Source organism: Larus michahellis, chromosome Z (assembly GCF_964199755.1).
Source record: "Larus michahellis chromosome Z, bLarMic1.1, whole genome shotgun sequence".
Taxonomy (NCBI): domain Eukaryota; kingdom Metazoa; phylum Chordata; class Aves; order Charadriiformes; family Laridae; genus Larus; species Larus michahellis.
This window is the reverse complement of record NC_133930.1, coordinates 34,362,122-34,388,555: the sequence shown is the minus strand read 5'-3', so window position 1 is coordinate 34,388,555 and position 26,434 is coordinate 34,362,122. Positions and strand designations below refer to the sequence as shown.

The window sequence follows — 26,434 nt, the reverse complement described above, 5'->3', positions numbered from 1 at the left end:
CCCTGTGCTTGCTTTGTGCTCAGGCTAACAGATGCTGAGAGCTCACCATATTATTTTGCCCTGGACATCTTTTTTCTTTTCTTTTTTTTCCCTGGGTAGTGTCTTGTGGGCTGAAAAGCTGCTTAATCTTGCAGGTGGATGGAACCAATCTTCAGGGTTTTACTAACCAGCAAGCAGTTGATGTTTTGCGGCACACAGGACAGACGGTTCGGCTCACTTTGATCAGAAGAGGGTTTAAGCAGGAAAATCATATTCAGCCCCAGGAGGACTTCACTGCTGCTGTTGAAAAGGACTTACTGTTCCAAACAATGGATAGTAGCACAGCCAAAGGTAATTAAAACTGGCTTTGCTTTAGAGTTGGCTTGAAACATTTTTCTTCTCAAATGCAAACTGAAAATAAAATGCGCCGGATTTATTCTGGGTAGGTATTACTGATAGCAGAGCTGTTGTACATGAGGGGAGAATTTCGTTTACTATGGTTTGATTAATCTTTTAGACACAATGGCATTATTTGCTCCATTTTCAAAGTGAGTGTTTAAAGCTCTGTACTGCATTGCACTTCTTGCTTCAAGACTTTGATCCTGCAAATCTTCAGATGGTAAGAAGGCAGTGAATGTTTTATTCGTGCTCAACAGTGAGGGCTGCATTCAAGAGCAAGCGAAGAGATACCCTCCACAATGAGCAAAAGCAAGTCTTAGTTCCTTTCACTCTTGCATGTCAGTGTCACAAGCTCAAGGTATGAGAGGAGTGACCTATATCTGGAGGTTATTAATCTGACAGGGCATTAACTGTATACATGTACAAAGTTCAGAAGCCAATGAACAATATTAATTTTGCTGCTCATGAGTTGAGATTAGTGGAAGTTTAATCTTATACTGTGCACATCTTGAGGTATATGTGCCAAATCTTGAAAGTTGTTGTGTTTGAACAGAATATCTGCACAGAGGATGCGTGCACAAACAGATTTTTTCAGCTGCTTGTGTTATAGGTTGATGGTGTCTCACATTGCCTCATGGACTGAGGCATAATCCCTACCTAGCACAAGATTTTGAAAGACACAGTAGTATGTTATCTGTATGGCATCCTCTCATTCCCACCTTTAGCAAAAATTACAGAGGAAATACTTAGAAAGTGCTGTTTCTCCAGTTTAGAGGTGTTGAAGGTACAGCTGACAGCCAGCAACATACCTAACAGAACTCTGTGGTAGGATAGGCTTTCTACAAGTGAAAAGTCTGTTAGGTATGTAAGTCTGTAGCATTTTCCTCTTCAGTGTCAGGTTCCTGAATTGCACAGAGGAAAGAAGAGGAATTTAAAAAAAAGCGGAAAAAAACCAAGTAATACAAGAGTCATAAAAAATGTTGTATGTTTTCCAGTAAATTTTCTTTCAATCATAGAGGTGCAGCTACTGGTAGTTGTGCTTTTTTTTTTTTCTTGTTTCATTGAAAAATTTATTGGAGAAGGCAAAGCATTAATAGAAGACAAAATATCTTTAAAATATGGCATTTCTTCTGGGCTCCTCATGCCAGATTCCGTTTGCCAAATATCGATCTTCTGAAGCTCGGTGGGAGAGAGAGTTGGTGCTCTGAGGCATGCCTGTGAGCTTGATGAATATTACAACACATAAAATAGCTGAAAAGGCATCATCTTCTTTTTCCAGATAACAGTGAAACAGAACACGGATCTCCATCGCTGCCATGCAGTGCCAGTGTGGTAAATATTGGAGAGGACATAAAACAACAGGAAACAGGTTCTCAACATTTAATATTTTATTCTGTGAAAATGCACTTGGGTGTGCTTACACAAAGATCAGGTGTTTTGTGTGTCTTTCCATTTCCTGCGTGCTGTGTAGCTAAGGTACAGCTAGAAAGTGAAAGTAATCATGCACGTAAGCATGTACTCTTGAGTGCTTGAGTGTATTATGTGTCAAAGATGTCACATGAAGCAGTCTGCTTTTGCTACATGCTTAGCCCTCTTTTTAGTCTACTTTTGTATTTCTGTTCTTTTTAGTCTAGTTGTGTATTAAACATTTTCCCTTCTCATTCCCCAGCATGCCTTATCTTCCCAACTGCCTGCAACTGCCCAGTGGCAGTTCCAGGACTTCTGCCTCTTCTGATAAACTTCCTTTTCACTAATTTCTGTGCTTGCATTAATTTCAGTCTGTGTTCTCTGATAATGTTTGAAATTCATTCAGTTCTGCTGCACTGATACACTCTGACTTTTCCCATACTCTTTGTGGAAATTCTTATTATCTAATGGATATTTTCCTTTCCCTCTTGAGGTGCTAGAGCACTGTGCTGCGTTTCAGAAGTCCTATGTGATGATATATTTTCCAGGTTGAGACAGCAGTTGATGTGTTTTCTAACACTTTCCTGCTCCCAGAGCTAGAGGGGAACTGAAAAAAATCACCCATATGAGTTCTGTGATGTGTAACTTTTCATAACTCTTGCTTTCCGTTATTCTGAATAGCTGAAGAGTTTCCTTTTAACACCTTTCCTTCAGATACTGCAGGGTCTCTGCTTTGAGGAAAGTATTGTCATATTTGAATGCCACACAATACCTGGCTTTATTTTTAGTAATGTTTCTGAGCAATGACTAGATGTAAAACGCTGTCTGAGACTGTTAGTCACTTTAAATTCTTACTAAAAGTCAGTGGAATTGGGGACTTAATTTTGTAATGAAGATAATTCTAGTCTTTGTCTGGGGTGAGCATTCATATCTGAAGAGTTTATTTTCATACTTAGTTGCTGTGCTTGTAGTCACAACACAGTCCATAGACTTTGAATGTGTAGGCTCCTGTTAAATCTGCTGTGTTTGCTGGCTGTTGTATCTAAATACTGATTTTTATTGTTTCCTGCCCTATAATCTGAACAGGGTGAATGAGGGGAAAATAAGCAGGAGGAAAGTATTTCTCTGTTTTTTAGCCTGTAGATAAAGTTCCAGTCAAGTTTAAAACTTGGTGCAGTTTGCTGCCTTCCCCGTCACTGTATTTTTCGCAGCATCATTACTTTTCTCCCCTCTTTCCCTTCCAATTTTATTGCTGCTCTTTAGCTATTAGAATTATTTCTCGTTGTATATGTGCATGTATGTGAATCTAACAACAACAACAAAAAAAGCTAGGACTTCTCTCACTGCCCTCTAGGGCCCACAGTTTAAAAAAAAAATCTTTACAGTTGTGCTCATAGTTTTGAAAGTACAAAATCTCCAGATTTTGTTTGGAAACTTTCTTTGGACACTTTCTATAAAATGCAGGGTCTGTCCAAAAGGATCAGTATGCAGTATCATATACGTAAGTATTTCAGCCATCCTCCTGAATCAATCTGATCAGCCCACATACAGCCAGGTTTAACAAATGCCCAGGGCACGCATGTAACTTTTTCATTGGCTTTGTGCCCATTATCTTGTAAAGTTGCATTAAATTCACCCAACGCTGAGGCTAGTTTAAGTATGTGTCCTTTCTTCTCAGCCGTGCACACCAAACTTCAAACTTCATGTCTTTCAAAATACACAGTTAGTTTTGCGAGGGTTGGATCTAATACTATTTTGGAAGTTTTTCCTCTGGTAAACTAGAGCTTAGTGAGGCAAAACTTGCAAGTTTTTAGTCATATTTGGAAGAGTTCTGTCACCATGGAAATGATTATGTAGTCTTGCATGGTCCGTATACTTTTATCAGTTACAGGAAAAGACAGGATGTTTTAGTTTTTGTCACAGTAATCTCAGACATAACTTTTAGATTTCCAGCTGACTACTACAGAAGAAGCAGCTATGAAGGCAAAGTGGCAGAGGATTATGGGCTCGAATTATGAAATAGTGGTAGGTAAAATTTGATGACTATTATTAAATGTCCACCTGTTATGTTGCTGTCATATAGATGGAAATAAATTTGTATTGTATTTGTTCCTTTATTTATAAAAATCATACATATGCTCCTTGATCTGTTGAGATGATTTTATTTTGTTTATACATTTTTAATATAGATATGTATTTTTCTGTATTGATTTTCGCAAAATAATCACAGGCTTCTTAGGTTGCTGTGCCTATGAGTATTGTTTCACATATTTCATAGCTTCAAGAGGATAAATGTGTATTAGAGAAAAAATAATATTTAAGGTGAACTTCAAAGCTCCCTTCATCAGCCAGAATTTGAAGTTAGTGCTTGAAACGACCTATCCATTCTGCGTACTGAATGAGTTGTTTGAAGTAATGATCTAAATAATGCATAGGACATTTGCTGTAGATACAGTTGAAAAGCAGTATCTGAGTTTAGGACTTTATTTCAAAATTACATGCCACAGGTGTAGTCTCTGCAGAGGTATGTAGATATATTGTTGTCATATACAGGTCACACTTGTTTATGTTGAAGTGGTATGTGATCAAAGTTTCAGTTTTACCTGACTGTCCCCATTACACATGGCAATATTCCTGGTTTCTCACTTCTGGAATATTCACCTCACTGTATGTAAATTGAAATGGAAGTAACAGGTATGGCTATAAATACGTCAAAAGTAAACATTTCTTGATCTTATTTTAGGTGGCTGTAGTTAACAAATTTAGCGAAAGCAGTGGACTAGGGATAAGCCTTGAAGCTACAGTGGGACATCATTTCATCAGATCTATCTTACCAGAGGGGCCAGTTGGACGAAGTGGGAAGCTGTTCAGTGGAGATGAACTGCTGGAAGTAAGAAAAAATACTACTGTATCCTAGTCTGCATTCAGTAAGATTTTTGAGCATTGACTAGCTTCTCACAGGTTACGACTTTGGGAATGTAGCATATCTAACTGCATACCAGCTGTAACCAGAAGTGCTTGAGCAGTCAATTCTTATGTACTTAGGCATATTTATGCGAACGCACATGCCTATGTGCATTTTTCAGCTGGTAACTGAATTTCAGATACAGTTCAAGGTCACCAAAAAAGAATACCTAGCAAAAGCACTTAGAGTTAATAAGGGTATCCTTACACGGTGAAGGGACTAAACACCTGTTTACTTTTCTAAATCATTTTTGTAGAATTAAAATGTGAATTTGGTTCACATGAATGCAAGAAACATGAAGTGACAGAGTAGGTGGTGTTTGTAGTGTGGTGTCATGCAATTTATGAGACTGTCCATTCAGTTGGAAACTTACCTTGGTGCTGATTCTGAGCACCAAACTGAGTAGAAATTAGGGGTTAACAGTGTCCATTATCGTGTTTTTTTTGTGTGTTTGTTGGTTTGTTTGTATGTTTTTAAATGAGGTGATTAGTGAATTGGTTTTTTTTAAAACCCATTTTTGTTTATTGTAATTTTAAATACTGTGTGTACTTCTGAACAGTGTGTATTCTTTATTTATTGAGGTGAATGAGATCTCTTTGCTTGGAGAAAATCACAAGGATGTGGTCAATATCTTGAAAGAACTGCCTATTAAGGTGACAATGGTGTGCTGTCGTCCGGTAGCTCCCCCCATCACTCACCCAGAAGTACTGGAGAGTCTAAGTCTATCTGAGGTTCAGCTCACAGAAAAGGTATTTTGTCTTTAAAAAAATCACTGAGAAAATTACCGTTTCTTTGAGAAAAAAACATGTAAAGTTCTTGTACGAGATGAGAAATAAGTTTTAATATTTTATGACTTGGAACTACTGGTGTCCAGTCACAAGTGGTGTCCCCCAGGGTTCGGTGCTGGGGCCGGTTCTCTTTAATATCTTTATCAATGATCTGGATGAAGGGATTGAATGCACCCTCAGTAAGTTCGCAGATGACACTAAACTGGGCGGGCGTGTTGATCTGCTTGAGGGTAGGTTGGCTCTGCAGAGGGATCTGGACAGGCTGGACCAATGGGCTGAGACCAATGGTATGAGGTTCAACAAGGCCAAGTGCCGGGTCCTGCACTTGGGTCACAACAACCCCATGCAGCGCTACAGGATTGGGGCAGAATGGCTTGAAAGCAGCTCGACAGAAAAGGACTTGGGAGTGTTGGTGGACAGCCGGCTGAATATGAGCCAGCAGTGTGCCCAGGTGGCCAAGAAGGCCAACAGCATCCTAGCCTGTATCAGGAATAGTGTGGTGAGCCGGACTAGGGAAGTGATCATCCCCCTGTACTCGGCACTGGTGAGGCCCCACCTCGAGTACTGCATTCAGTTTTGGGCCCCTCGCTACAAGAGGGACATTGAGGTGTTGGAGCGTGTCCAGAGAAGGGCTACAAAGCTGGTGAGGGGCCTGGAGGACAAACCTTATGAAGAACGACTGAGGGAGCTGGGGTTGTTTAGCCTGGAAAAGAGGAGGCTGAGGGGAGACCTTATCACCCTCTACAACTACCTGAAAGGAGGTTGTAGAGAGATGGGGGCTGACCTCTTCTCCCTGGTGACAAGTGATAGGACGAGGGGAAACGGGTTCAAGTTACGTCAGGGGAGGTTTAGATTAGATATTAGGAGACATTTTTTCACTGAAAGGGTTATTAAACATTGGAATAGGCTGCCCAGGGAGGTGGTGGATTCACCATCTCTGGAGGTGTTTAAAAAAAGGGTAGATGGGGCACTGAGGGACACGGTTTAGAAGTGGCTCTTGTCAGGGTAGGCTAAAGGTTGGACTCGATGATCTTAAAGGTCCCTTCCAACCTCAACAATTCTATGATTCTATGATTCTACATAAATAGAAAAAGGCAGATTATGTTCATCAACCATACTTTAGGCCACCAGAAGAAGTCAATCCTGGTAGGTCATGGGCAAAAATATTCTGGGATAGAGAGCTATCTAGCCAAGTACTTAACTTCTGTGCTGCAGGTGCTCTATGGGGGTATGGCAAACTGAACCGTGTGTTCTTTAGAATCTGAATATATTTAATCTGTTTTTGAGCTTCGCTTCCTGGGTTTGTGTTGTGCAGAACTGTGTGTGCATTCACTGGCAGACACACTTCTGTCACTCATACCTGCAAAGCTCTGGGCACCCTGATGTACTAAACATGTAGGAATGGCCTGCAGTGTAGCATACAAGGCAGTAGCATTTGTATGTAAAGAGACGCAGTTAATTATGAGTTCTGGGCAAGGCACCAAATTCAGCCTATAGTTGCTAAGCTATTCTATGAAACCAAGGGAAGTGAAGAACATATATGCGTGTGTATGTATGTGTGTGTATTTTCCTTTTTCAAGTGTTCTGACTCCTGTCAGTGTTGCTATGTTTAGATCAAGGCATATTTTTAGACATACCACTTAATAAGATTTTTCCTGTATATTTGAATGCATGTACAAATGAAGTTTTCTAAAGTTTTTAGTTTGATAGAAATTACATTTTGTGAATAGTTTTTCCAATGAGTACTTTCATATTCTTGCAGCATAGCTATTTTCTTACAAGGATATGTGAATTCTGTGATAGATTTATCAGACTAGTTTGTTAATTTTGCTGAGTTCTTGCACTTTCTCTGTGGTGAGAGACACATCGCTTATTTTTTATCTTGTTTTTCATGAAAAGAGTTTTGTCTCTGCAGATTTACAAATATTTACATTTTAATGGTGAACATTTTTTTCTTAGGCTCGAATAGAACTTGGATTCATTGGCTCCTCGGACACAGAGGGAACAGCTTTGGAAATCGCTGATGAGGGTCAGAGTATGGAAGAGGCGCAAAGCTCGTCTTTGGCAATGTGGGAAACAGAAGTACAGCACATTGAGCTGGAGAAAGGGAGTATGGGACTTGGATTTAGCATATTGGACTACCAGGTAATTTCTCTACTCCTTTCTTTGAATAGAGGACAAAATATTTTGTGTTGTTTTGATCTCACAATATGATCTAAATGCATGTTTTAAGGGTATATGTTAATGGAAACCAAGGAATACAGTAAATCTAAATGGATATCACTGCTGGTAGGCATCCCACTAGGTACATTAGTTACTCCTCTTGCTGTATTAAGACTACAGGTTCCAATGATAACAGTAATACTCATCCAGAAAAACAGATAATCTGTAATATTAGGGTCTTCAGAAAGTTCATCTTGTAGTGCCCCAGGGCAAATGAATGATGTAGTCAGAATATTCAGGCACTTAGCCATGTATTTTGCTCCTGTATTGAGGTGCTTAAGGCAAGATCCAATAAAGGACTTAGGTGCTTAAAGAAGGACTTACTAAAATCCAGAACTGCAGTTCTGAAATCCCTTGCTTAGCTGCTGTCTGTTCAGGACATGCCTAAATGCTTGCACTCATTTTCTGTTTGACTTCAAAATTCCTGGGTATCTCAAGCTGTGATTCTTGGTGTGTCCTGATGAATAGGTCAGTGTCTGTCTCCTGGTCAGGATCCCAGAACAAATGTTCCTCCTGTTCCCAGTGTCACAGTGGATAATTTTTAATCTGACTTCAAGTAATTTCTCCCTGTGGTCAGCATAGGCTTTTGACCAGCTGTTTGATGCTGCTGCAGGACCTGGTCTCCTCGCAGGTCTCTGCTGGATCTTGTCTCTTAAGAGTATATGTATTTGCATCTGGAGGTTACTTCCAGGTGGAAATTATGCCCACAAGGCACTGCTTAGAATTAATCTATGCCTCAGTAATATTTTGCATTTGCGTGCTGATAAAGGTGAAGAGCAGTGTAGTTTAATAATCTGAAGGATAAAGGCATAGTCAAGTATCTGTTTTATGAAACAGTGATTATCTTTAATGTGTTACTTATGATTCTCTGCAGTGAGACACCATAGCTGAGCCTCAGTACTTGGAGTCCATGTCAGCCCAAAGTAAAGCATATTTTTGCTTCAGCCTCTTTTGAAGCATTGACACAAATGGTGGTTGCCTGTGTGGTTAGTTACTGAATTTTGTTTATGGATGGGGATACTGAAGGATTGTGGGAAGTACCTTAAATTTTTTTATATATTTTTTCAAATGTGATTTTGATTATAATCCTACAGTTTTAGTCCGCTTTCTGAAAATAACCTTTTTTTTTTGACGTTATAGTATTTGTGATTTGTCCTATGTTCTCTCCTTTGACATGTGGTTAAAACATTTCAGTTTGTCACTGAAGTTTCTGCTTTCATCTAAGACTGTGAACAATAAGTTTACAGTGAGATTTATCTTTGTATTTTGCTGTTTCCATTAAATTTTCAGTTAATTTTCAATAAACAGTGAATAAAGTTAAGGAAAATTATCTTCATACGAATATATTCCACCTGTTTCATGCAATGACAGACTGCTAGGAAAGTCTACATAATTTCTTACCCCAGGGAAGGCTGTCACATACACTAGAGAGGTGATTTTTTTGAAATAATGTGTCATGCGGTGTCATCTGAAGTGACAGTGTAAATACTTGTTAAAATAGTGAGGAACACATCAGTGTTCAGGCTTAAGCACTGTCTCCATCAATGCTGGTCGTATTTCCACTTATGAAGTGTTTTATTGCTCCATGGCATTCTTCTTACCATATTAGCTGCTGTGAAGCGTAAAAGGTCTTCTTGGAGTCCTTCCATTCTTCCCTTAACACTTCTCTCTCACACTGGCATTCCGCAGTCTCCAGTTCCTGTGGTTTTGGGTGCTGCCTTGATGGCGTGCATCCTTTCAGATGTACATCTTGGCATGGAAACTTGTTGCAATTGCATGCCAGTTTGTAGACGATTGCTTCTCTCTTCCTTTTGTTATCAGTAAAGCTAATACGTTATTACATTTCTCCTTTTCTTCTGTGCATGCCCTCAAGTGAATTGCTGTGTGTTGGAAGTATTAACATGTAATGATATTCCTTGTGAATGTAATTCTATAAGAATCATGCAAATGTGTGCATCTGTGGTAATCGTTATAACAGTATCATATGTTCCTGTTACTAGTATTTGATGCTAGCGTTTTTATAAAAATCAGTGCATTGGAGGATGGGACTTCAAAGCAGTTTTATTTTTTAAAAGCAAACACCATTTTGTTTTGTCTTGTTGATTGGAGTGCAGTATTGGTATGTTCCTGTCTCCCATAAAGTGTTTAATTAGGCATGCACAAGGACTTGCCTCTTAAAAAGTGCTTTCTCAGATGAACAAGATCTGGTGCCATGAAGTATAAGAGAGTTGTTGAAAATAGGCCTTTTGTTCCACCAGAGTGTGTGTGTTAACTTTGCCCCAGTCTGCACTGCCAAACTGTATTCCCAGACCATTGAGTGTAAGGGAGGATGAAGTCTGCAACGCTGTCATTGTAGTAGGAAGTATTTGAATTTCTGGTGTGTAATTACTCATTATGGTATGAACAGCACTCTGCAATTTAGCATTGTTTTATGCTGGAGCTATATGATGGGACATCATCCAGAAAGGAGTAATAGTTTTCACATTAGAGAATTAAAAGTAGGTGGAAGTCTAAACATATGGGCAGTCTGCACAGGAGGGTATGTTCCTGCTGAGGGTTCATGTGGAGCAGAGCTCCAGCTTTTTTAATAACTCAGCTTTGATGGGTTGTTATTAAAAGCTTATGCATAAAAATTAGCCTTTCAAGACACGTAAGAGTAATTAAAATGAAATTTTTTCTTCCTTTTATTTAATTAGGATCCTGTTGATCCAGCAAACACTGTAATTGTGATTCGCTCATTAGTTCCTGGTGGTGTGGCTGAGCAAGATGGCAGACTTCTTCCTGGAGATCGGCTTATGTTTGTCAACGATATCAACTTGGAAAATGGCAGCCTGGAGGAAGCGGTACAAGCACTGAAAGGAGCCCCAACAGGAATAGTTAAAATAGGAGTTGCCAAACCACTGCCTGTAAGGATTTGGGAATTCCATGGGTACTTTTCATGTAATTTAAGCTGGTGCATGGTGATCTTAACTTCTACATACACTTTCTGTGCTTTGGGGTACAGCTGGGTGGTTCAAAACATCCAGAAACTGTCTTTAACAGATTCCTCTATCTCCTTGCACGTAGGAGTGGCTTGTGTAGTGTATGACTGGTGTAGTGATTGCGGGACCTAACACGCCTGTCTTGCAGCTGAGAAAACAGTGAAGCGTCTTGCAACCAGCAGTATTTCAGGGCTGCAAATTGCCAGGCATAATTTTGTACACTTTACGAGATTCTCTGAATTTGTGAAATGGTGACGTAAAGTCAATTTTATGTGGTTTGCCTGGAAATTGCCTTTGCAAGGTATAGCACATACGCAGTCTTTGTATTTAGACTGCACACTTTACATTTAAGCAGTGGTGAATAGTCTTCAGTTCATATATCTCAACCTGGTTATTTTAATGTAGCCATAAATATTTCAGGCTTGATTTTAGAAAGTAGTCTGTAACAATTAGAAGAACGAGGTTGAAAGAGACCTAGGGTAACCGAAATAGTGTATCAGTAAGGATGCTAGTGGACTAGTGTCCCTGGTGTGTTAAATTCAAATCAGTAGAATGTCATCAGTTCTTACATACGAAGAAGATACCTTTCGCTATATTTATAAGTGCAAGTGCAGTCTTTGGGGTTCATTTTTCTTTCCATGAAATAATAATCTTGTAATTTTTGTGAATGCAGATTTTCCCTCTTAGTAGAAGTTTGTGGAGAGGGTGGAAGGGAATGGCTGATGTTTAAGTTTCACTAGAAACTTTGCTTTTCATAGTGAGAGGGTACATTTTTAACTTTCTTTGTTAAATTTGCTTTTTGTAGTGGAAGCTCTGTGTTACATATTAAAATGTATTGCAAATCAACATTTTCACACTTAAGAAGACGTCACTCTAAAAGAGAAAATGCATGGGGGTTTTGTTTCTGTTCCCAGCAGTTTGTAAACATATAGCATTTGCACTTCAATATTTCCCATATTATACTTGACAATTAATTAAACATTGTGAATAATCACTGGCTTCTTTGCAATACTGGCCGAATGCACCTAGTATCAAGTTCTGTTGGAAAAAGCTGCTAGTTTATAGTCAGAATCGTGTTTTGTCCTCTTGAGGCTGTTCCACCCAGCAAATACTATCTCAAAACATATACAGTGGATGCAGTCTTCCTGTCCACTAACAAGATTACTCTGCAACTAGCAAGGTCGTAAAGGCCTGTGCTGTTTGGCTCTTTCCCTGGTGGCTGCTCTGATGGCAGTTTTAGTATATGTTTGATAAGAGCAGAAATTGAAATGAGTTTGGACTAAGCTGGGGGCTCTATGGTATAGCTGGATAGGCATTACTTGGGGATGTAAAATGAGATGTGAAGCTGAATCAATTCAGGTAAATTTGAAAAAAAATAATTGTCCAGCACTATGACTGTGATTGAAATGAACTCTTTGCTGCATTTGCTTTAAACCCACATACATAATGCACTCTGCACACCCTGTGTCCTGGCCACTCATCCAACTCAGAGCTTCGTTCTTTCTGCAGCTTTCACCAGAGGAGGGCTATGTCTCTGCTAAGGAAGATTGCTTTTTCTACACTGCCCAGTCACTTGAGGAGGAGGGGCCAGCTGATGCAGCCCTCTTCCATGCTGAGCTGGCTCTGGTTAGTGGCCCAACTTACCAAAGATTTCTTAAGTCTTTGCATTTTGTAATGAAAGGGGTTGCTTTGTCAGTGTTCATACTTATTTTTTAGTGTTTACTATCACCACATTACTCGTCCACTGTAGTTGGGGTGGATCTCCACATGGTTGAAACTGGCATCTGGAGATTTTGACTGTTTGCCATGAGCTGTGAATCTGACCTATGATACTTTAGTTGATGGAAAAAAAAGGAATTATTTTGCTGAGATTTTCAAAAGTACATGGCTCCCCACTTCTTGCATGCACTGAATATTGCTTCAAAAATCTCACCTTGTGTAGAAAAAGGTTCATGTGCTTATTTTGTAAATAAATCTCTTTGCCTGTATACCATAATACATTACTTCTCCATCTTGAAACTTTCTTTTTGCACGTAAGTCAGCCTTGCAAGGAATGCTGTCTGTCTTCAAAAGCTGCCAACACTTTTTCCTGATACTATTCTTTAGGCGTCAGCATCAGCGATTATGAGATTTGCAAGGTCAAAAGGTGTTCACTTGTACAAACAAGGTGGTTTACCTGGGCATTCAGTGCCTTAAATAGCCCCAAAGTTACCAATAAGAACTCGGGTAAAAAAGACAAAGGAAATAGGCCTCTACAAAAAAAAAAAAAAAACCAAAACCCCAAAACCCAGAATATAAACACATCTTGAGTGTGTCTTCTCATGGTTATTTGTACTGATCTGGACTGGTATTGAAATTGTTTGGCCCTCATCTTCCTACATGAGTAGGAAAGCAGTTTCTACTAAACACCAGAACTTAATTCATTAGGAAAAAAAAAAACAACACAACAACCCAACAAAGAAAAACCTGAAATAGATCCTTCCAAGGCAAAAATCTCTGAATTACTGATTCCAGTATGTTTGCTACTTTTTTCACATTTGGAAATGACAAGCTGTTTTTAATAACTTGGTTTTAAACAAGAATGCCTGGTTTTTCTTCTGCAGTTTGTTACCTTGGTGCATTAGTTAGATAATAGTATTTGCCTTATTCTTTTAATTGAGAAGAAGCCAGGTTATGTATGGTAAATATCCTTTAATTAAAGCTGTGTTGAAAAGATTAGATTAAAACTTAAGTATTTTAAAATTTGTCTTCTATCTGTGATTCATATAAAACAATTAACATTGTGAAAGAACAATGAAAATATATGGCAGATCATAATACGGCTAAATTGTCACTCTGACAACTAACTGATTAAATGTGCAAAATACAAAATTGAATGTGCAGTCACCCAGTTGAAGATGTGTTTGCAGAGTTGCACACATCTTCACTATCGCAAGAGATACTTGCAGAGTATCTCGTGAGATAACGGTTTTTATTGATAAATCTCCTCTCAGATTCTACAGGTCTGTCCCCATTTTTCACAATGCCTTTTTACAGGGCATAGCTTCGGTAACACTAGTCTGCATTTTCGAGAAGATGGGCTGAGAGTAAGTTACACCAAAGGAGCAGTTTGAATTAGCTGTTAAGTCTTTAGGGTTGGGAAAATAAAAAAATGGATCGTATGTACCCCAAAAAGGAACCAATATGTTGAATCATTGCAGATTGTTGCTGTTGTGAGTACAACATAATGAATTCATAGTATTACTAACCGCAGATGCTGAAAAACAACAGTTAGGTCCTGTGCCTGCAGATAGGTGCACTTGGCTGCTTCATACAAGTTTATGGTATGGACATGGCTGTTAACTCACTGATAATTTTTATTAGCATACACTGCTTTCTTGAGCTGTGCCAGGGAAAATGAAATTATAATCAAAGTGTAGTATGTGAAGCACCATAAAGTAAGTGTTTTAGGACTTAATTTTTTTTCTAGTATTTGAAAGTATATGAGTCTTGAAAAAAATGGTCTTTCCTGTAAGAAAAAAAAAAAAAAGGCAAAAAATACTGTTGAAGTCCATGTCTGGAACTCTTTTTAGAATTCTATTTCTCACGTAAGACAGGAGAATTGTCCATATTAATCTTGTTTTCAAATGTAAAATATTTTGGAAATCATAAAAGATCATGTAATAATTTTTTCTTATAAATGTATTGAAAAGCAATGCAGTCTCCAGAAGATTATTTTTCATATCCTTTTGAAATCAACCGAACCTATCAAGTTGGGTGGAGGGAACATGCCTGACAGGTGGCACTAAGTGAAACTCATTATTTTTTCAGTGCTAATTCTTGTAAAAGAAAATTAAAAAGAAAAAAAAAAAGCTTTAAAGAAATCAAAATATTGATGCCAGAGAACAGCAGAATTCTCCTGACACCTTGTACTTCTATTAACAGGCATAAGCCTGCCTCAGCCCTGCAGCTCATTCCAGTTGAGACTCTCACTTTACTTCAGATGTTCTTTGCAGCCTCTTAAGATGTAGTAACATGAATTGTAATTGAAGCAGAAATTTTTCCTCCTGTGCTCTGCAAATGTAACTTCAATGTAAAACCTGGAGGGGGAAAAAAAAAGTGTCAGTCAGAATGTAGCAGCTGAGGTGCATGTGTTCGGGGCTTATGTGGTGTGAAGGTAACAGATAGCCTGGCTGATTGAATTGCTTTTGTTGTTAGGTGGACTCCAGCGAGGCAGATCTAGCGGATGAGTCCACCTTTGAATCGCAGTATTCTCTAGAGGGTGACGTCTTCCAGGCTTCAATGATAGCTCTGCATGGCAGTACCAGTAGCGGTGAGCTGAACTTCAGCTTCTCTCTTCCATTGTCAACTCCCAAGGTAAAATGGAGGATGATTTTATGGATGATAAACTTTGATTATGAGTTTGAAAGGCTGTATTATTAGATATAAATGTTTTATGCCATCCTGATTCAAACTGCACTATTTGTTACAAGATTAAAGTGCAGTTTTGTTTAGGCTAGCGGTGGTGTCTTTCAGATGTGTGTATTGGAGAGGCAGCTAGAAGGATGAAAGCTTGGATTTTTGTTTCATATAGCCAGATAAAGTATGGTGAGATGTTTGTAGTGTTAAAGCTGTGGTGAGTACTCTGCTACAAAAACTTAATTGCTGTTACTTCAGAGCACAGAAAAGAGTGGTAACACAAAATAACTGCATTATTTTACAATATTTTAGGTAGGAAAAGCAAGAGTAAGTTTTCATCCTAAGCTTTGCTTTTATACTTCATATTTAGTATGTTTGCTAATTTATTTACTGTGTTCTTGAATGAAATGTTCATAATGATACTATAATTAAGTCTGTATGTATCAAACCTCTAATTGCTAATAATTTCTATTTAAAGTCAATAAATGAAGATAAATTCTTAAAGAGTATTACAAAGATCAGTATCTTTTTTTTCTTGCTGGTCACATACCCATAATGACTTGATTGTTTGTATCGGAGCTGTTGCTTTGTTTCTCTCCATGAGTTTTCATGCTTTTTTCTTGGCAATCTGTAGATTTATTTTGCCATTCGAGAGTCTTCCAAATCATTTCTCCTAGCAGTCATCATTGAAAGCAACATTGTAGGGATTTCTCCAGGTTTGCGGTCTGTGGTCTTGAATAGAGTAGCTGCTGCTTTTTATCCACACCTGAGCTCTAGTAACTCCCTTTATCCCTTCTGGAATATGTTCAGCCCTTACGAGGCACTGGTTGGAAAGCTAAATTCATCTTCTAATGGTTTCTCCTAATCCACAAAAGAGCACGTCTCTGCTGTGCCAGTGGGACAGATTGCATTGTTTCACCCTGTAATTGTTACATAAATGGATTATGCATTTGGCATGCTGAGAAGCATTTTATGAGATAGAGGCTGGATTTACATTATATACCATGTTGAGGCTGTAGAAAGTCTTAAGTTATTTTCAGCATTGACTTAAAGACGGCTTCAGTTTACATGCTTTTTAAAGATTATGGTCCTTACTCTTCAGTATTCATCTCTGTGCACCAGTATGAAGTGAGTATTAAGTTCTCATCAAGTAACGTTTTTTACTCTGCAATTATGAGTGACTTCACAAAGTAAACATAGCGAGAAAATCTGTTCTTGTAAGAAGACTTCTGAAGCAAGTGAAATGCGGTAAAAATGAAAAAAAATCCTATTTGATGCTATTAGGAATGCAGAGCTATTTCAGCTATTTCTGACTGCAGGGAAGTTGAGGGGTTCTGGATGTCTTTGGTGTCACTTTTAAAATAGGTGATGAAAAAAATAATACTTAAAGTAATGCAAATGCTTTAATGAGGCCACATGTTGCTGTAGCTCCAAATTCCTGAAATTGTGTTTGTATTCAAAAATTACATCATTGTCTTTAAGTGAAACAAAAATAAAAATGGGCATATGCTGCAACTACACTATGTATATATGGCATATGGAACACAAGTTGAGCATGATCTGGGTCTCGTTTTCGCTGATTTGGAAATGAATACAAAACAGACTTAGAAGTAGGTGTCTCAGCTGTCTTTGAAACCTTATGAAATAATTTAAATAGATTATAGTCCTAATGTTCTGTTCGGCAAAACATAGGAAATTATTTCATTGATTACATCATGCAGATTAGTTGTATTTAGGCTTTGCTCAATTATCTTCTCAGATGCTACTTAAACCACTTATTTACAGGGGAACCTTTTTTGATGATTGTCTGGGGACAGAGCAAGCATGTATGCACTTCATGAAATATGAAAAAAACCTAATTCTAAGGCCCTTCACACAAAATATCCCAAAATCACAGGATTTAGCCCATTTTTTGGAAAAGGAATAGAAAAATTTATAGGACCAGTGGATAACAACTGAGACATATGGAGGTAGACCTTCTTGTGGCTTCATTTACTACATTTCAGAGAATAATCCTTAATACTGATACAGAGCCTCTAAGTCCTTCATATATCTTTCTAATACCTAATGGCCTTCATGTTTTTAAAATTACTCATTTTGTAAGCTCAGCTAGAGAATATTTGAAGATTTTATTTTTTTTCAGAAGGTTGTGATTATTGGAATCCCTTAAAAAATTGGAAATGCAGGACCTTGGAATCTTGAAAGTCAAAACAAATTTTGTGTAGAGAACTTAATCCTCACACTGCAGCCATATCAATATATTTGCAATAAGTACTAACTGCTAAGTTTCTGTAACTACATCATTGTATTTCATTGCTGTCACACTTCAAAACCTCCATGTTCATTTTTTGCTGAGATTTCACCAAGATTTTACTTTTCCTTCTTTGTGTGGAAGGGATATCTAAATCTGTTTCTACTCAGTTAAATGGATAATTAGATTGCATACTTATTGTCGGAGCTGCTTGAAATTGCTCTTTGGTTGCTAAGTGTTTTGAAAGTAAAGACCTTGGTCTTGCAAAGTTCTTCTACCTGAGAAAGACAATTGGATGCTTTAATTTTAATAGCTTGCGGAGTTACGTCTAGTTTGAGAATGCGTGAGTGGATGTTACTTTGCTGAAGTTAGTGGAGAGTTATTGATGAGTATTAAATTAGAATTTGGCCTTCAGCAATAACTTATTTTCATTGACTTCTGGTATTTTAAAACAGAAGAAATTGTCTGAGGAATCAAGTACATTTTGTAGTAAAATACCTGTTGGAGTCTACTGAAGACACATAAGTTAAATATGTTTAAATTCTGTGAGATTAGTTTCTGTTTAAGATTTTAGCATGAAATGCACTTTTTATTTATACTGTAGAAGAATGTTGATTGTTCATTGTCTCCTGTGTTTAACAGTCTGTTGGAGAGGAACATTCAAATGCTGCAGCTGATTTCTGTGTATCTGACAAGAATTTGTACAACATGGATCTGAATCAGAGAGTGGGAGAGCCGAAGTCCGTAGTGGACAATACCCTTGAAACTGCAACTGGTTTTACTAAAAAGGATCTTCTGCCTCTGGATGTTTCGGATATCAACCAAACTGAAAGTGAAAACACAACAACATGGACTGGACCTCAGACAGCAGCAGAAATAGCACTGACTACAAACCTTGCTACTACAGCGCAGCTTGATCCCACGGGAAGTGTAAAGATTTTTTTATTTTTTTCTAAATAATAAATAGCAAAAACCTACAGAAAGGCCATATTACACCATAAAATCTCCCACAGAAATTGACACTGGCCAACAGCCATGTATGGTGGTGTGATTATAAATGTCTACCCTGTGTGGTAACTCATATCAAAACCTATGGATATAGACCTATCCAAAACATGAGATAATTTGTGGCGTAAAGATAGTCATCTCCCAGTGTCTGGCTATATGAGGGTATATAAAATTCTGCTCATACGTCACAGCAGTAGGTACTGCTGGACCACAATGGACCACAGTTGGATGGGCCAGGGAGCTTTTCTTAACTCCTGTTAACCTCCACAGAGGCATGTGTGCAAGGAGGACATGAACAGCTGGAAAGCAGGCCTAGGAAGCTGAGGGGCAGTGGTGTGATGGTCCTGCATCCTGGTGTTCACGCAAGCCTGGGCAGTCCAGCACACAAATTGGCTTGTGATGTCACAATGTGCAAATATAATATTCCGTTATATGACAGTTACTGTGACATGTGTTTCTTTTTTCCTTCCATGCAGTGATTTATTAAGAAATTCTTAAAAGAGCTGTAATTTCTTACAAGATTTGTTACTTTAGCACTGGCATATTTTCAGACGTGTGGTGATTGAGTCTGAGCGCCCTTGAATTCACCCCACTAATTTTAAGAGTGTAACTGATGTCCCTAAATTAAAAGCATGTATTTTGTGGTAGATTTGCTTTATTACCTGAATGAGAAGAGAAATTTCATGTGTGTCGGTTTGATCTTTAATGGACCAACTTTTCAAATGTCTGTATAAGGAATCTGTATTAATGATGCACCTAGCTTTCTGTATAAGGTAAAAGGAGTTGAGGTCAGTATGTCCAATTGTATTTTTATCTCTGTATTCTGAACTGATGTTATTTTCCCTTGTGTTAGGATCAGGTGCTTTTAATGGAAAAGAGATGCCCAGTATCTTTGGAGGGAAGTACCACAACCCCAAATTCGGTCAAAAACATGTATGAGAAGACTATCACTATTGCAAAAGGCAATTCAAGTCTAGGTAAGGTAGCTAACATTTTCTGTAGCCTGTTCAGGAACATGGCTTTCTGGTTTTCGCTTGTGTTTCCTGTTTTATTAGTAAAGACAAAACATTTCCCTTTCAGTGGGGAAGGCATAACAGGATATTCATTCTTTGCTGCTCTTGCCCCGTTTGGCTATGATGTCAGGCGATCCATTTGCTGTCCCCATGAACACAACAGTAAAGTGACGAGTCTCACTGAGAATTTTTTTTTCCCCCATAAAGGAGTTTAGTCTTTCCTAAGTGTTAACAGAACCATTCTAATACACTGTTTTTTAATGTCTATACATTTATATAATATAGTGGAAAAATGAGATAGAGCCAAGGAATGCAGTAGAAAACCACTTTGGTCAGAGTTGCAGACTGGACTTTCAAATGTATGTAAGCACAAAATGATCTTGCTTTCTGAGGACGGACAAAAGGGTCTAAACAAGCTGTTCACTTCCTTGCTACATATTTGTACTTGTATCTTAAGTGCCTCAGTATGTCTGAAAATCAGATCATTGATAAATTTATTAGGTAGTATTTTTAGCTCAATGATGTTATCATTTTGCAGAGAATTTCAGAGTTTTAAGTATCCTCAATCTGCAACTTCTTGAGCATACTGACCAGAGGCACATTTTGGACTGAACAGGCATGACAGATCGAAACATTATTTGTTGCCCTCTCCTGGTATCTGGTGCAGCCCTGGGCAGTGTGAGGGGTAGCATGGGGTTATCATCCTCCCCAGCCAGTTCCCAGAGCCAGCGTGAGGGAGGCTTTGTTGTGGGAGGCTGTGGTGCTCCCGTACGTGGGCAATGTGAGGCAGTGGTGCTCCTGTACGTGGCCGGTGTGTTTTCATTTGCTTTGGTTTAGATTCCTGTTGCTGTTTCTCCCAGCTTCACATCCTTGAAGACTCTCTGGGTTTGGTAGGGCAGGAGTTCGTGTGGGTGCTGGCTGTTTGCATTGACTCCACAAATGCTTTAAGATGGGTTGTCCACAGAAAGCACTGTGAGAGCAGCCCATGCGCCCCTTGTTGATATACAGCCACCACTCAGGACTCCTTGCTCTGCAGAGGTGGGTGAGGTGCTGTGATGCTGTAATTCAGTGGGCGCATCTGCCTGGAATAAACAGCCCTCTGTGTCTGGATGCTCTGTCTGCCCATACCACGTTCTCCTTTGTGATACAGCCAGACACAAAACTGGATCAGGAAGTGATCTCCAAAACGTAAAGCTGGAGGCAAGACTGATGCGGGTGTCAGTTTTGACTCTCATTGGTATGAGGTCCTTGTGTAACTACTGCCGTTACTGGCCTTATTGCCAGGCTGTATAAAGTGCAGGTCACAGTGCAGTTCCAGCCATTTGGATTTTGTTAAAGTTCTGTTTGCAATAACCTCTTAGCTCAATGGAGCAGTGTTTTTCAGTATGTCAACGAGTATTTTAAGGGCAGTGAACGTACAAAGCAAATTTCATGTCAAGAGTAACACAGCATAAAAATACAAATTTGGGGCAGGGTGCACATTGGCAAACATTACGTGCATGAAAAGTAAGACTGGCCTCTCATGTATGCAGAGTATGAGTGTGAATAACGCTTTCTCCTGGCTTTTGACTGTAGTCTTTTTCTTCTAGTCTGTGTGTGCTCTGGCCTGCGAAGCTGCCTGGGCACAGTGACCAATTTACACACATGGCTGCACTGCTTTTAACTTTCATTTTTATAAAAGGAGCTAAATCAAGAGCTGTGAATGTTCTCGAAAGCTGCAGCTGCATCAATTACTTCAGTTGAAAACTGGCACATCTTTTTTTCTTTTAAGTGGTGTCACCCATAGCTTGCAACAGCTCTTCAAACCCAGCCGCAGCTGGAGTTCTAACCTTTTGATTGTGATTTTTAAAAGGTAAGAGGACGGAGCACCCACATGCAGGATGAGCTGAAATGCCATTGTCCTATGTGACACATTTGGCAACTTGAGAGTGGAATTTGCATTTTTAATCTGAAACTGTAGCTGTCCAAAGTGTGACATCAGCCTTTCAGATCTGTTGTAATGAGGGTGTCAGCATAGAAGCCGGGAGTGATGTTCTTCTAAAGTGCTATTACACTACCCTCAGTAACACTGTTGTTTGTTGCTGGCTTAACCAAGCAGCAAAGTTAGGTTCAGAATTTCAATCCACATTTCAGCTGTTTCCTTGGCAGTTTGCTTTTCTGTGCACGCTGCCTCTATTCTGGTGGAGACTGTTATCTTGCTGAGTTGTGTTTACATTCAGATCTGACCGAGTAACCAGTGTGAGCATATCTGTCAAGAGATGGTTGTTGGAAGGAGTGCGTGAGTGTAAACGCTGGGGCATCCACGCCAGGACGGCATCTGTAAATGCCATCTGTGATGTGCTCAACATTGTAACAATTACTAATCTGAGGGCTAGGGGACAGGCAGTTTACCTCTACTTTTTCTAATAGCAAGGCAGTAAATCAGTGGCATTGTGTGTCCCTATCGCAAGTCTGATACTCCCATGTTTAAATTATGCCTGACTACAGCCGACATCGTTACTTGGCGAATCATAAATATAGATCGCCAGTCAATGGTAACATCATATTCTTTCTCCTGTTTAATATAAAGTGCCATCATAAAGATGGGTTTTGCAGTTTTTCCAAAAGATAAACTTTGAATTCCGCATATCAAAGTAGAGAGGTACATGTATTCCTGTGTCTAAGAGGCTTATTGGGCTATTCCTTGCTAGTCAGGTCCACCTTCTCATACTAGGACAGCTATGTTGATCTCACTACAAATGGGCGTGAGGACCTAACACCATTAAGAAGTTTTTATTTTCTGGAAGGAGCCTTAAAAAGCACAAATGAATATTCAGATTAGTGTTGTCCTTAGTATTTTTTTTTTTTCCCCTGAGAGAGATATAAAGGCAGATGTTTGTATGGTTGGCTGAGTCTGGGTAGCTTGGGGCTTATATGTATATGTATAATTATGCCTTCTAAACTCTGTTCAGCCCATCTGTCTGCCAAGGTTTAAGGTCACTGAAAAAGGTGTTCCATCTCTGTCTTCTGTAGCCATGTTTGTATATAAATGGTTAGTATTTTTTCATAGTCAGTATCCTTGATGGTTTTGCTTTGGGTAGGTATCGTCTTCCTTCCACTGACAGCCTGGACAATAGTGTAAGGGCTTGCAGACACACAACTGTGCTCCCTGATGTGCTTGCTAGCCTGATGTTTACGTGAAAAAACAGGAGAACACATAGTGTGGTAGTCACTGCCTCCTCCAATTACACTCTAAGGCGCTCTTACTCCAGTGGCTCCCTCTTTTTAGTAAAGCAAAGCTTCCATGTTGATGCAAAAAAAGAATAAAAAGATATTGGCAGTATTAAGATACTGGAAATCCATTGGGTGGACTTCCAGGGTGTTGGCCCTTCAGCTAACTTCCCTTCAGGCCCTTTCCATTGCTTTAGCGAAGAATGGTTTTTCCTGGAACTGTGAGCAGAATTGATTTCATGAGCACCAACTGCCCTGAAAATAACAGTGACAATTCATGCATGTGAGAACAGTCACAAAGACACGTGAAGCCCAGCACTACAAGTAAGTCCCTGTGGGCTCCCCGTGGGGGAGGAGGGGGAAGAGAATCTCCGTCTGATTTCCTATTAGTGAAAAGAAAGTGGAGTTAAATGGTGCGTATTAAGAAGTAGTGTCCTACTGTGCCACAGCAGCTGGTGTAACTCAGGTAGTGGAGTGTATCCATCAGTAGCGCGTGGTCTCTCACACAGGTCAGGATGCTCTTCTGGGCCTAAGTGATGGCCCACCTAGGAGAGCAGGAGGGCAGCTACTGTGTCAATGAAATCTAATTCAGGCTTTCTGTTGAAAATAAGGGTGTGGTTGTACTGACTTTATGCACCTAATTAACTGTTTAATCATTTCAGCTCTGTTCCAAAGAGAACCATCATAAACTAAACTGAAATGTGGTGTGTAAACTCAGTGAACCATCCAGAAGAGTGGTAAATTTGGCTGTTTTAGAAGCAATTTCATTACCTTTTTTGTATATTTTCTGCTCAAATTTTCGACTTAGTTTTTTTCATATTGAGCCTGATATGTGAAATGACACAAGGTAAAGTAAGATACTGTGATTGTGATTTGTAACTGCTATCTCCTGTTGGAAAGAAGGAAATGCAAGGGAGAATAAGAGCAATGTTTACGTTCCCTGCTCCAGGTTACATTTCTTTTTCTTGGCACTCAGAGCTGGGGCTCAAAGATGTTATTAACTGTTTTATGTGTTTTTCACTATAGGGATGACGGTAAGTTCCAATAAAGATGGCTCAGGAATGATAGTCCGCAGCGTCATTCATGGAGGTTCAATAAGTCGTGATGGACGGATTGGTGTGGGGGACTGCATCCTGTCCATTAATGAAGAGTCAACCACTAACTTAACCAATGCACAAGCCCGGGCTATGCTAAGGAGGCATTCACTCATTGGACCAGATATAAAGTAGGTAAAGCTAGATGGTGTATTGTAGTAGGAAGATGCTAATAATCAAAATCTGGTTATTTATGCAAGTAATCTAAATGAAAATTTTGTTTGTTTTTTACAACATGAGTTTACCTTTTAAGTTACAGCTTCAGATGGATAATTCACCTTCAGATTACAGCTTCATGGGTTTGAAATAAAATCATTTGTGTGAGAGGCTTTGGATGTTCTTAGAAAAGTTATTACTGTCATTAGTAATCATCGTCATTACTGCCCTGGTTTTACTGAAGGAATGGGATTAGTCAGAGTAAAGAAAGTAAGGATTTCCTCAAGACGTTTGTGTTCCTCAAAGGTGGAGGGTCCTGGCTGTTGCACAAGTGATTTCATGTGATGGGGATCTTTGTAATAGATTTTGGTTTTGACTGCCGGACAGAAAGTATGACACATGATGTTAATGCACAAAAGTACTACTTAAAACATTTTCAGTACCTCTGTGACAAACGTCAGAAACAGTCTGGTGAAGTCACTTCCAATTTTTTATTAGTACATATGAAGGAGCTGTTGCTCTGGTGCATAATTATGTGCTCTTGGGAGTAAGACTTTAAACTTGCAGTAATTAATACAAGTTTTGAAGAATCCATGGGCTTGATGAGAAATTTTCTTCCTCTCAAGGTCACTCAATTTACAAATTTTAACTTTCCCTTAAAGTACAATTCTGTATAACTGTTGTTGTGGAGTTAACTTTGCCCACATGCACCGTCTAGAAATTAAGTTGTTCCTAAGCTTGTGGACAGCTTTGGACACACCAATGCTGGGTTTACAGTGACAAAAATCTAGTAGCTTTTTTTCTCAAACCCATGGTAACATGGATTGGGTCAGATCTGCAAACGTGATTAATGGAGCTGTTGCTAATAGAAGCCTTTATTTATTTAAGAGGCTGCTGGCCTTGAGAGGGATCCCAGTGTGGTTGCAGGTAACTGTGTGGTTTCTGCCAGTTCAAAATGGACTGCAGGGCATTCCGTTCTTCCCCAGAAGTGTTCTAGCTTTGAAGAGACCTGGCATTTTGGGAACAGATAGACAAAGTATCTTCACGGTGGGTGGTAGATTTCATTGTATGCTCCTTAGGTGTCATGCATTTCGGATTATGATTTAATGCAAACTTGTTTAAATAGTGGGATGTGCTCATATAATGAATTGCATTATTGTCAATGCTGTCATGAATATGAGCGAGTCAGCATTGATGAAATGTGACATTGATTATTATAGTAGGCTTTCAAACTGTATTATAATTCCCACTACCATGACTGAGATCAGTTAGTATGTGTGCATGCATGTGTGTGTACGTCTGCTTAGATACACAAATGCTACAGCACCATTCTTTTGTGAGGAGTCTTTATTAGTGCCATAGTTACATGATCAAACACAGACGTGTTCATTATTTGTGCTTATCCTTTTGTAGCTGCTGCATTTTACACTATGTGACTAAAAGTTTTGTTTTGTAGTCTTAGTCTTCTGCAGATACATTAGAAATACCAAAATCTTGTCTTAGACGTGAATATTCAGATTTTCCAGAGAAAAGTACATCCCCTTTCTGAAAGATTCCACAGAAAAGGGGCAGTTGCTATTCATATTCTTACTTTAGATTTTTGTCTTTCATTTTCTATTTATGTTCTTCGGTGCACTCCCATGATAAGGGTTTAAAGTGAATCTGGTGTCTGCACTTCAAAGAACTTAAGATCAAATCTTTTGGTAGCTTCTAAAGAAGACTTGCAAGAATAAGGACAATATTTTTGGGCCTACGTAGTTTTGATACAAAATTATTCAGCATAATTAAACTTTTCTATTAATTTGTCCTTTCAGGAGCAGTACAGGATACCAGAAAAATACTATCATACAATACAAACATGTGGGTAATGTCCCAACTCAGAAATTTGGAGATAAGGAACATTATCTCATGATAGTTTTTCCTGTTGCTGAGAGGGATACACAGCTGTATAGATGTCATTTCAGGTCTAATGCGGTGCACCACCGTGCAGGATTTGCAATTTAAGGGCCAGCATTTCAAATAAGCAAGTTGAATCTCTTTGGTATTGTCCTCAGGAAACAAGGGTGCACAAGCACTCAGGTGTGGCCATCTTGATGTCATTCCTATTAATCCATACAGGGCTGCAGTGCTGGCACCTTAACTTTTAGACTGAGCTTTTTTTTGAGTAGCAGGGTGCCCCCAAAAGGTGATTAGGCAGAAGTATTTAATTTCAAAGCTGTATTTCAGTGGCAAACAACATGATTTGCTGAGAAAACATAAAGCTGTTTGTACTTGCCACATAAAGGCTTTGTTTTATTTTATTAAAGGAAATTTGATTTTGAATAGTTGAAGAAGCAGCAATCTGAGTTTCAGACTTAGGTATTTAATTTTTTTTATTCTTTGTGTGTGGGAAAACCAGGTGTGTGGCCTTACCAGAATGCATTCTGTTTCACTTCTCACTCCACCTTGCCAGGAGCTCTTGTATTTCTGTAATAATAGCCAGGGTTTTGTGCTCAGCAGCAGCTGCTTGTAACATCTGTCAGATAATTACAGAGCTGAATCAGAATTCACCTGCCTAAAGTG

General features: G+C 39.0%; 1 protein-coding gene across 34 annotated transcripts in view; it reads left to right on the top strand.

Moving 5' to 3' along the window:
- Positions 1-26,434, top strand: part of MPDZ (multiple PDZ domain crumbs cell polarity complex component) — a 99,681-nt gene that overhangs the window by 32,073 nt on the left and 41,174 nt on the right. For 26 of the 34 annotated variants that reach the window (XM_074569011.1, XM_074569007.1, XM_074569005.1 and 23 more), the window contains 12 exons: positions 135-330; positions 1,658-1,747; positions 3,731-3,810; positions 4,529-4,675; positions 5,332-5,499; positions 7,498-7,683; positions 10,458-10,667; positions 12,252-12,368; positions 14,940-15,098; positions 18,034-18,321; positions 19,253-19,376; positions 23,649-23,847. In XM_074569011.1, the coding sequence (XP_074425112.1) occupies positions 135-330; positions 1,658-1,747; positions 3,731-3,810; positions 4,529-4,675; positions 5,332-5,499; positions 7,498-7,683; positions 10,458-10,667; positions 12,252-12,368; positions 14,940-15,098; positions 18,034-18,321; positions 19,253-19,376; positions 23,649-23,847 (1,964 nt within the window). The remainder of the gene's footprint in view (positions 1-134; positions 331-1,657; positions 1,748-3,730; positions 3,811-4,528; positions 4,676-5,331; positions 5,500-7,497; positions 7,684-10,457; positions 10,668-12,251; positions 12,369-14,939; positions 15,099-18,033; positions 18,322-19,252; positions 19,377-23,648; positions 23,848-26,434) is intronic. The other 8 variants (XM_074569009.1, XM_074569008.1, XM_074569004.1 and 5 more) reach the window with 2 other exon arrangements.